This window comes from Agrilus planipennis, unplaced genomic scaffold (assembly GCF_000699045.2).
Source record: "Agrilus planipennis isolate EAB-ADULT unplaced genomic scaffold, Apla_2.0 scaffold232, whole genome shotgun sequence".
Classification (NCBI taxonomy): Eukaryota; Metazoa; Arthropoda; class Insecta; order Coleoptera; family Buprestidae; genus Agrilus; species Agrilus planipennis.
Window position 1 is genome coordinate 111,979 of NW_020438990.1, and position 10,935 is coordinate 122,913.

A 10,935-nucleotide genomic window follows, 5' to 3' on the forward strand; every position below is an offset into this window, starting at 1 on the left:
ATATATTATTATAAATAACTCAAAAATTAACTATTGGTTTGTTGTAATTCCTCTTTGAGCAGCTGTGTTGCTATAAAAAAAATAATGTACATATCATTTTTTATTTTTATTTATTAATTAATTAAAATTGTTTCTATTTATTACAGGTGTACGATATAAATAATAAAAACGAAGGAGGCCTCAACGTGCGGTGACTTAAACGTCAAATCGTAATCACACATTGGTGTTATATCGTTTTTAATTTTTTTACGCTCTTTTTCAAACAGTAGCGTTTTTAAACTTCAAAAAACACCGACAAATTTCTTTTATATTTTGTAAAAAAAAACATCGTCAGCCAACATGAATATGTTAGGAGCTTTGGCTGTGAGGGTGCACGGTATACAAGACGAAAGATGGATGACAAAGGATAAAATTACCCAGTATAAGGGGATGGTTACCCTATTTAGTAAGAATGTAATCTTTCGTATCTTTATTAATTTTTTTTTGTTTATAAGAAAGTTTTTCGAAATTTGTTAAACTTCCAAAGGTTTGAGTGTCCTTATAGACATATAAAAATTTATTTTTCAGGACGTGACAGAAAAATATTGGAAGCTGATAGTGCAGTAGCAAGAAAAAAACAGAAAAAGGAATTAAAAAATTTGCAAAAAGAAATAGAAAGGCAACGTCACGATTTGGATAATGCAATTCGAGGTGATAGGCAGATGCTTCGAACAACTTTACAGGAAAATAGGGCCATGCAACTTGCTTATCAAGATATGCACCCCCTGGTATGATTATTTTCCGTTTTCTTAGTGGTTATATAAAAACAATAACATAATTTTAGAAAGTGGTGGAGTGTCTCCACCAAGAAAATTTTAATAAAAGGAAACAGCTGGATCGTCTTAATTACCATATGAGTCAGAGAACTGATCAGCTAATTGCCCTCAAGGTATTAAAATAATCTTTGTAGAAACATAAAATGCCTTTACAGAAAATTGGAAAACTCTACGAAAAAGAAGATAAAAAAAAACTACATAACTTTGTAAGGCATACGATTTTATCAATAAAAAAAATCAAATGCGTTCTTTTATGTTTGCTAAGTTATATATGCCAATTTAAATGTTTTTCAATGTGTATCATTTCTTTTCATATTTTTATGTTATTTAATTCTTTTATTAGCTTGAACAAGCTCAATTAGAAGACAACAAAAAGTCAGACGATTGCTTAGTACTTCCAGTAGAAAAAGTGATTGAAATAGTAACAGGACAAGTACAAGACGCTGTTTTAAAACGGGAGGCTGCATTATCAGTGCGTCACACTTATAAGAAAATCCTAAATATTTTGAAACAGGTAAATGCCACTTATTTCTTTAGATATCAAAAATTGCTTTTATTAATCGATGGCTACTGATTTTTACATTTAGGATGCATTATATTTTGATGCAGTTTTAAATGCAATCAAAATAGACGCGTGTAACCAAAGCAAATGTATGCTGGGGGCAACCCAGTTGGGTCAATTAGCTACCGAATACTTGGATGATAGAATTGAAGAGTTTAACAATTTGGAAAAATTGGTAAAACGCGATATGAAAGAACGTGAAAATAATTTGCAAGAGTTGCGTAACAGGGTGCATAGTGTTTCGGAAAATATGAGGTTCTTTTTAAGAAGAGATGTAAGTGTATTTCTTTTATCCATTATCATACAGTCCTATATTAATTTTTCTTTATTGACTCCCACAGCGCCCTTACTTCTCGTCGTTTTTATTTTTTTATCCATTACGTGTTTACAGATTAAACAGTTTTATTTCTAGAGTGATATAAACCTAGGAAGAGTGTTATTGGAAAAAACTTATAGTGATATAGCATTAAAGGATGATATAGAGTACCTGGAAGGTGTTTTAACAGTTTTGAAAAATAGTTTTGCTGTACCTAATTTCGAAGCATTACTACCATGGTAATAATTATTTTATTATTTTTTATTTCTGTTTAATATATAACTATTATTTTTCAAGTATTTTAGAACAAGATCGCCAGAAAAACAGGTTGCAAGAACTGTTAGCAACTATGACCGAGTACAGAGATACTTTATTAAAGAAGAAAAACCACGCAGCTTTAATGCATAGCGTCATGGTCAACTCAATGGTCGAAACCACCCTTGAGTAAGTTATTAAACCTTTCTATTAATAAAAGACCGCCATACTATTCAAAATTATTTTAAGGTATAAGGCCCAAAAGAAGGAACTTTTGACCAAAATCGCAGAGCAAGAAACTAGAAAAAAAGAGGTAGATGAAGTTTGCATGCATAGATACAAACTTTTGGCGATGGTCCGAACAGCTTTGCTTGCCATTTGGGTGTTCACCTTGATTATAAATTATGACGAGCCCAAAGGCAAAGGCAAAGGGGTCGTAGTTCAAGACGAAAGAGCGTCAAAACCCCAACAAGCTGCTGAACAAGATTATACAAATGGTAAGCAAAACACCGGTGTTAATACTTGCACTCTATACTAATTAAACCTTTTTATAGCGCTCACCATAATTGAAGCAATTGAAAAGCGATTAACGAAAGTAATCAATTATATTGCTGGATTCGAATTAACACAAGAACAAAAGGAGCAAGCTTATAAACTGTTTGAAGGAATTAATAGGTATCCCAAATCGCTCTTTAGCAGAGAAGAAGATACTGAAGACTGTAAGTACTTCCTTAATTTAATAATATCACCGAATATGGTCTGAAAGCAGTCTTTAAAATATGTTGGCCTTTTTAATAACCAAGTTCTTTATTAATTTTATTCTATTTTAAACAACACATATTAGTTTAGACGAAAGATTTAACTGAGTGAAGAATTTTTTATATTCTCTCTGTAGCATTGCTTGGTGGCTTTGTTATGGAAGATCCCAATGTTCTCTCGAGACTTGAAATTAAGAAAAAGAGTAAACAGTTATATGATTTGTGCTCAGTTGACCCTGATTTAATACCGGACGATAAAAAGAAATCATCGAAAAAGAAAAAGAAGTAAATTGAAACAAAACACAAAAGTAACATATTGGTCATTTTTTATAAAGTAACGCATTTTAATATTTTTGTTCACATTTTTGTAGCACGAGTATAGACAAAAATTGAGTATTTATACACCCCTTTGTGTTTAGTTATTGTTATGTTACAGTGTGATTTTTTTAATGTCATCCCATTCAAAAAGAAATGAAATTAAATACCTTTTGATTTTTTAAATATCCTGTATTTTGGATTAAATGCTTATTCTTCATTTGTTCGATTTATACTTAAATTAATTTGATTGAGGTAAAAAATTGGTAATTATTAAACAAATAAAACTAATAACGTAATTGTAATGTTAATTTTAATAAACTGTAACGTTTGGCAAAAATAACACATTAATTCAACTGCATGAAACAAATTACATCCTCTTATACATTTAATTATAGACATGACATTAACAAACTTACTGATTAAAGATCTTGTAATACTGAAAACTTGTTGGATTTCATTGTAACATCATCAGAATCATCACCAGTTTCTTCACCTTCATCATCACTATCGGTATTATCTTCTGATTTTTTATTATAATTTTTGAACTCTTTGAATGTTTCTCCTTTGGTGGACTTAGCGTCATCGTCAGAATCATCTGATTGACTCACTACTTCTGATATTTCTGGAGTCTCACTCTCTTGAGTCCTGCTTTGAATCCATTTGATAGTTTGGACATCAGGATGTGATGCCCAATAATCTTAAAACAATTTAGAAATTAAACTTGCAGGTTTAGAGAATAATTATGATAATTAGGGATTCAACTGACTTGCAAAACTGGAAAAATAAGCCCTACTATTTCATTTGGGGATGTAAAGGAGTCAGCTTCGAAAAATATAACTTAATTTTAACTTAAATATGAACTAAATTTGTGTAGAGCATAGAAAACTAAAAGGATTTTAGGGGTTCTTTAGGGATTATGGCATTTCAATATTCTTTGAGACTCTTTTTTATGGTCCCACATTGATGATAAATTCTATTATTCTCACCCTTCCTTTTTGAGTAATTTTTGGGCCTTAGACATAAACATATTTTGCCATCCAATGCCATTCTTAATAAATTATTAGCGGCCCTGTAAGTATCCAATCTTGCCGCCTTGGCAGTAAAAAAGCCTCTTTTCTTTGCCCATCCATCACACACATCCATTGCTGACCAGGTGTCGTCATTCTCAGGATGGTCTATCCTTAACAATTTTGGAAGGTCTAAACGTTCCGCTAGAACAAAGAAAATAATAAATTTTACGTTTCAATGGGAATTGGAATAGGATTAATCACCCAAAAATTTTACAGATGTATATGGTTCTCTTAGTTGGGCTATAGGGAAACTTCCCATTAACACTTGCAAAGGCTTTGGCACCTTTGAAGGGAAAACTAGACCAGGACAATCACACAAACGAACATTGGGCGTTAAAAATATTGTCTGAAAATGTTTTGTGTGACCAGGAGTCTTTGAAACGCTTACAACTTTCTTTCCCATTATGGCATTCATTAATGATGACTTTCCTACGTTAGGTTGTCCTATACAGCCAATCGTTAAAATACTATTTTTGTATTTTTCATGTTCAAAATAGCTTGTGTCGACTTTTTTTAACTCAATGGTTTCTCCAACTTCTATTTTATCCTCTTCTTCATTATTTTCCTGATTCATTTCTTCTTTAATTTTTTGTTGCCATGAAGTCAAGTCCACATCTTCGCCAACAATTTTTTTACATGTTTCAAATAACATTTGCGTGCCTTCTGCTGCCATTCGTATTTTCCCTCTACGTCTACGAACTTGCAAACCTTTAATAATTGCCAAAAATTAAAAGAAAATAATTCATTATCATAGATTATTCTATTTACCCCCTTTATCCGAAGATGTGCCAATTAAATTATATCCTGGCATAGAGGTAAACATAATAATGTGTAAATGGGGAAATTTTTCTGTAAAATAGTATTTCCAAGCTGCCACAAGTGGTGCAGGTGCCAAATCTATCTTATTTAGTACAACTATGATGTCTTTATGTAGAGTATTTGATACGTAATCATAAAGTGAAGGTGGAAACATTAGTGCCTAAAACAAATTTGTTATCCATACAGTCAGAGTAGTTTGAAAATCGTATAAACTTACAGCAAATCTGATGTCTACTATAACCAAAACAATATCGGACATTTCTAAAACTCTCCAAAGTTGTCTCCAAGTTTCCAAGTTTAATTCAAAGTAACTTAGCTCTTTTGGGCCAAATTTATTTTGCAATGTGTTAACATATTCCTGAGCAAATGAAAATATTAAATATAGTTCTTGCCTTAAATATTAAATCTTACTTACAGTAAAATATCTGTTTTCTCTAGTATCTAACACCTCTTTTGCTAATTCATATGACCATGGAGGCCGCTTTGGAAAATCTAATCCTTTGGGGAAATAGTTATCGATATCGATTTCAAGTTGTTCTTCAGGAACTTTCTCTAGAGATCTTCTTGCTTCTTCTTTTCGAAGCTTAATTTCTTCATTGGCCTCTTTGAAAAATTCTAGAGCATATCGATTAGTGTCACTTCTTGTAGCTCCTCCAGCTTGGTAATTTATCTTCTGGGTAGCGTGATTATATTCTTCTTCGTCTGTATCATCTTTGGAAGAAATATAAAAGCAAAAGTATAATATTAGGCAGCTTAAACATACAACTTGTAAACCCACACAACTCAACTTACCGTCTTTTTCTAGTTTCGCTAGCTTTTTAGCTTTTAATTGTTCCCTTTTTTTTCTTCCACTAAAAGGAGTTTTCCTTCTACCCTGGGGCATTTTAATTAAAATAAACGACTAATTAAAATTCTTGAAAACAGGACCGAAAAGTAGGGTTATTTGGTCTATGATTATATTTTCTTAGGTTATGTTTCTTTTTCTATAGTTGTCAAGTTTCGTAAATACTCGATTAGCTTCGGGACTATTCGGAAAATTTAAATTTAAAATATTAATTACATTAGGTAAAGAGTTTTAAGAGTATTATTACACATTTTTTTATAAGCGTAACTTTTTTGCTTGTAATTAAAACTAGTGTTTTATTATAGACAGGTTTTCATACAGGATATTCAGTTTGTATTGTAATATTTTTGTTATTTAATTAGTGGAGGTCAAGATAAGGTCATCTTACATGAGTTTTTTGAGTTGTTTACTGAATAAAACAATTTCTGGAAGATGTGCCAGTTAATAAACGAGTTAGCGTACGGTAGGATTGGTTATGTAGTGTAAAATTGGTGTATATTATTAAACATCTTCATGTGCGAGAAAAAGGGTAAGTCCTTTGTATTTTACTGTACATTTTATTCTTAGCTGCACTTGCGATTTTCATTGCATGTATATATGTATTAGGTAAATACTCATTTCGTTTCATACATAACAACATGTATTATGAAATTGGTTACTTCGTAATTATTCTAGTGCGATTGGCACCAATATTGTTTGCTGGCCATTTCGTAGTATGATCAAATTTCGAAAATTCAAAAATAAATTAATTAATCGGTGGAAAGTCAACTACTTGCGGAACCGCTCGTTTTATATGTACAGGTGTTTGTAGGTATTTCACCTAAGGTGAAATTTATTAATGTTGAAACAATTTCGTTTTCACTTGTACAAAGTAGTTAAACAAAAACAAAAAGTTGAGAAATTACGTAAGAAATCAATGGTGGCAGTAATATCAATCACCAACTAATAACGACTGATTTCTAAATTGTGGCAATCGAAGATAACGAAGAAAAACTCGAATGGCAATCGTGCATGAAGTACAAACTGGAGTTGTTTTTACCCTTTCTAGGCTATTCGAATTCTTGCATTGCCACTGTAACTTAACAAAAACGTTTCGGTTTTTTTTTTATGAAAGTTTTATTTGGTTAACAACATTCCTTATAAAGTATTAACAACAATAGATTAAAATTACAGTCAATTGTCTCATTGTCTGATGTAGTATACGTTTTTGCTTTTTGTTTTGGTTTGTTAGATCTAAAACGTTCAGTGTCTCAGTTTCGATTTGTGTTAACTCACTTTTACAGGATTTCACATAATAACGACGAGTTTTGTTCCCGCATAAATGTATGTTTTTATGTATATTAAACTTAAATTAACAATTCAATATTAATTTAGTCCCTGTTCTTATTGCGTCCTCTTACAAATTCGTCGTATGATTCTTCATGTTCAGATCGTTCCAACATGAATCTTGGTAACGAATATCCCAGAGCCTTACTATAAACTGGTCTAGTTTCTTCTTTGAATAGTCCCTCTTCATCGTGCATGTCGAACTGGGGTTCGGGATCGTTTGGATTCTTTTTCAATTTCTGCCTTTCTTCTACTTCTGGATCGTCTTTCTCCGAAGAGTCCATTCTTTCGTCATCGTCACGCTCTTCGGATTCTTCAGCTTCTTCTTCGTCTTTTTCACTTGCAGCGGCTGCCACGTCGGAATGGTATTTTTTAGGAGTTTTCGATTTCCTTTCTATACTTCTCTTGATTGGTATTGGCTTAGTTTCGGAAGCGGGGGTTGGAACGTATTTGATTACAGTTTCCACTAAGCTGGATGCTGCTGCTTGGGGTTGTTGCTGCTGTTGCTGGACAGCGGTTGCAGCAGTGGACTGAGGCATCATTTGTACTTCTGCTTTGGATTCTACAGTCGGAGCTGGGACCACACCCGGTTTCTGGTTGGTGTGCTGCATTTCGTGGTAAGCCATGAGGGTGTTCTTTGGTTGGGATTCCGAAACGTACATGCATTCTTCGTTCTGTATGCCCTTGCTGTCTAAACAGAGGTAGCAGGTCATACCCTTTTTGGCCACTTGCTTGCAATTGGAGCGATCTTTCTTGATGAATTCTGCAAACACCTTTTCAACGTCCTTTTTCGATTCGTCCGTGTGGAAATAATCTCCTGGCTGACCTTTGGCCGGGGCAACGCTTTTCTCGATCGTTTGGGCGTCTGGTTTGTAAACATCTCCGAAATTGAAGTGGTACTCATCATCGTCCGACCTGGTTTTTTCCTTACTGACAGCTGTACTGACGTCTTCGTCATCAAGTTCTTCAGCACTCACTGCCTCTTCGTCCGTTGCAGATTCGTAGGCTTCGTACGGATGCTCGTCTTTGGTGTCGTCGAAGTCTTTGCCTTTACCTCTGCCTACCAAGGCTTTGTGTTCTTGGTCTATGATGGATTCAGCATCTGGATCGCTGGCCATTGCAACCATGCTGGGCACTGGTGCAGTTGCAGCTCCAGCAATGGTTGGAGATGCCGGAGCGGAACGGAGGAGGAGGGCTGGCTGGGGAGCTGCTGCGGCTGGTTGGGGTTGTTGTTTCACGAACGGGGACGGAACGTTTCTCATTTGAAAACCGGCACTTGCCGTTTGTGCAGGTTTTTGTTGTTCAGTTGGTGCTGGTTGATTCGTTACAATTTGTTTGGTGGCTGCTTGGGTGTGGGGATTCTGTCCGTCCGTTGTTGCCAGTCGTTCTTTGACCACAGGTTTTCCGTTGCCGTCGAATTTGCTTTCTTTCACGTAAGCGTATTTTTTTTCTTTCGGTTCCACGGCGTACGAGCATTGTTCAAAGTTGCCTCCTTCTGGGTTGACGCATACCGTGCACGTCATACCATCTTTGGTTGATTGTTGACAGTTTTTGCCCTCTTTGACCATTTTTTCGCCCTCTTTTTCCGACGTGCTCTTTTCGAAGACGTAGTCGTTTGGATTGAAGTCGTAGTTGTAAGAGTCTTTGGATTCTTTGGATTCTTCTTCGTCCTCTTTGGAATTATAGTAGCTGTAGTCGAATTCTTTAGGTCTGGACTTGTAAGCGTTTCGCGATCTTATGTATTCGTAAGGATCTTCGATTACGCTCTTGCGACTTCTCTTTTGACGAATGTTTTCGGGCGCCTTGGACGAGTAATGCTTTTCGTTGTAGTAAGTCTTTGGCTGTGCTGCGTAAGCGCAGTTTTCACTTTGGCCTCCTTTGGCGTCGGTGCACACGCTGCATCTCATCATTCTGTCGTCGATTTTTTTGTCCACATCTACGCAACCGTCGCGGGATTCCTTCTGGGGTTGGGTTTCGCTCGCGTGAGCCTCGTCATGCGCTGATTTTGGAATGTAGCCGAAATAGCGGGAAGGAATGTACGAAGATGGTGAAGGATTATAGGACGACGAAGACGGTTGATAATTGAAATCGTCGAAGGAGGAGTAGTCCGAAGCTCCGAGGGGAGAGTAGCTGAGTTTGCCAGAAGGAACGGCCTCTTTGTTGGAAATGGAGGTGTCGAATGACGGAAGGTTTGTTAGGGAAGAGGATTTGTAGTCGTATGGAGTATCGTCGAGTTTTACAGCTTCTTTGTCTATTATATCTTCTTTTGTGAACGCTTTGTCTTCGTCGTCGGATTGCTCGTCGAGAGCTTTGTAAGGAGCTTCAGACAACAAGTCTTTGGCTTCAGACGCTTGCCCAAAGGCATAGCTGGGAGCTAGAGCTTTCGGAAGTGGGACATTTAGGTTGCCTTTATCGGAGGCTCCTGAAAAATAATGGTTAACAATTTCAAGTTTTCGTTATTAATTGCTTAATACCGAACGATCCGCCACTTGCAAAGTATCCAGAGTAATCGATGGGTGAATTTTTGGCTGGACTGTCGTCGTCGTCGCCGTCCAACGATCGGATTCTGGAGTGATCGCTATTATCAACGTACCCAAAGATTTCTTCATTTTCGGCATTCTGTTCCGAATTTTGTTCTTGACAACGACTTGTTACGATCACAGAAAGAAGGCATACCTGTAAAAAAGTAAAAATTAGGCGTCCTCGCTTTTTTGTTTTTTTGATAAAACACTTATTATAAGTCACATCGTCACTAAATATTATTTATCACTCTCACAAGAACGAGAACGAAAACAATAACAAACACTTTCTCACCTGAAGCAAAATGCTTCTCCGAAGCATTTTGGAACGTGAGGTTTCGGGAATACGAAAATATAGAATTGATGCAATTTTGGTTTTGAAACAATATTTATATACAGCAATTTCCCACCACCGTCGTGTCTTTTAGTCGTCGTTGTTGGTGTGTCTTGAAAGCGACTGTTTCTACTTCGGTCCTATTATTTCTTGCAAATTACGGCCAGTCAAGCGAACGAGAAGTGCCACGGTTAATCAACTGTTAAAAAGGTTTTTGACTTCTTGTGGATTAATCTTACCGACTTATTACAAATGCTGCATAATCCTTTATAGAAATGGCTCTGTTTATGTAAACGATATGTTGCAAAAACGGCATAATTGTCTGCACTAACGTGGGATCGCATTGATAAAAAAACGCGTTTCGCCTCTTCCTCTCTGTATTCTTCACGATCAACTGCTATGCATCACAGCGAAACGATTTTTGTTTTATTGATTTAACAAAACGCAACATCAAATTAATTATTGTAAGCAAGTAAATGGATAAAATTCCATTAAAACGTTGACTGTTATTTGATAGCGGTTTATCGTTTCTAGTTGCTTCATAAAATGCGCTTCTTCTTATTTTTTCACATTTTTTTTTTGGTATCGTCTTAATTGGATGAGTAATGATGAACCCTTTCAGATTAGTTGATTATCTCAGCAACTGCTAATGAAACACAATAAAATTTGTCGCAACGTTTCTATATTTAATTCAGTCGGGGTTCAAAAAGGGGATAAACTGAAATTTAAGGGTTGACCATCAGAATTCAGTTGGGTATCATGCAAAAGGGATCTTTGTTTTTACTTTTAAACCATATAATTTTTGATTAATTACCAAAATGCGCCAAAAATCCATTTGCCTTTACGTCTGAAATTTGCAGACTCAGAAATCTTTGCGGATTTATTAATACTATTAGTGTCCTAATAAATCCATAAATAGATCTAAAAGTCTCGTAGCAGGGACATTTTTTGCTAGATTTCGGTTTGTTTATGACAATTTTTAGATAAGTAGGTTGTATA

The 10,935-nt window shown here is 35.3% G+C and overlaps 3 protein-coding genes across 4 annotated transcripts; 1 reads left to right on the forward strand and 2 right to left on the reverse strand.

Moving 5' to 3' along the window:
• Window positions 1–150: 150 nt before the first annotated feature.
• Window positions 151–3,184, forward strand: LOC108741563. The gene is made up of 10 exons (XM_018476402.2): window positions 151–445; window positions 568–767; window positions 824–928; window positions 1,159–1,329; window positions 1,403–1,651; window positions 1,790–1,932; window positions 1,991–2,137; window positions 2,198–2,445; window positions 2,503–2,667; window positions 2,844–3,184. The coding sequence occupies exons 1-10, from the start codon at window positions 340–342 to the stop codon at window positions 2,993–2,995; spliced, it is 1,686 nt and encodes a 561-aa protein (XP_018331904.1). The 5' UTR covers window positions 151–339; the 3' UTR covers window positions 2,996–3,184.
• Window positions 3,185–3,317: 133 nt separating this feature from the next.
• LOC108741562 (guanine nucleotide-binding protein-like 1) lies at window positions 3,318–5,889 on the reverse strand. Of its 2 annotated transcripts, XM_018476401.1 has the most exons (7): window positions 5,706–5,889; window positions 5,329–5,624; window positions 5,131–5,271; window positions 4,863–5,073; window positions 4,296–4,802; window positions 4,011–4,235; window positions 3,318–3,721 (listed from the first exon to the last, which is right to left on the reverse strand). In XM_018476401.1, the coding sequence occupies exons 1-7, from the start codon at window positions 5,794–5,796 to the stop codon at window positions 3,444–3,446; spliced, it is 1,749 nt and encodes a 582-aa protein (XP_018331903.1). In that variant the 5' UTR covers window positions 5,797–5,889; the 3' UTR covers window positions 3,318–3,443. The 2 variants fall into 2 exon arrangements, with proteins under 2 accessions (XP_018331903.1, XP_025831461.1); XM_025975676.1 differs by having other exon boundaries at window positions 5,329–5,889.
• A 1,039-nt stretch (window positions 5,890–6,928) lies between these two features.
• On the reverse strand, window positions 6,929–10,143 carry LOC108741567. Its single transcript, XM_018476410.1, has 3 exons — window positions 9,898–10,143; window positions 9,558–9,759; window positions 6,929–9,505 (listed from the first exon to the last, which is right to left on the reverse strand). Exons 1-3 carry the CDS (start codon window positions 9,922–9,924, stop codon window positions 7,128–7,130), a joined length of 2,607 nt encoding a protein of 868 aa, XP_018331912.1. The 5' UTR covers window positions 9,925–10,143; the 3' UTR covers window positions 6,929–7,127.
• Between the last annotated feature and the right edge of the window lie 792 nt (window positions 10,144–10,935).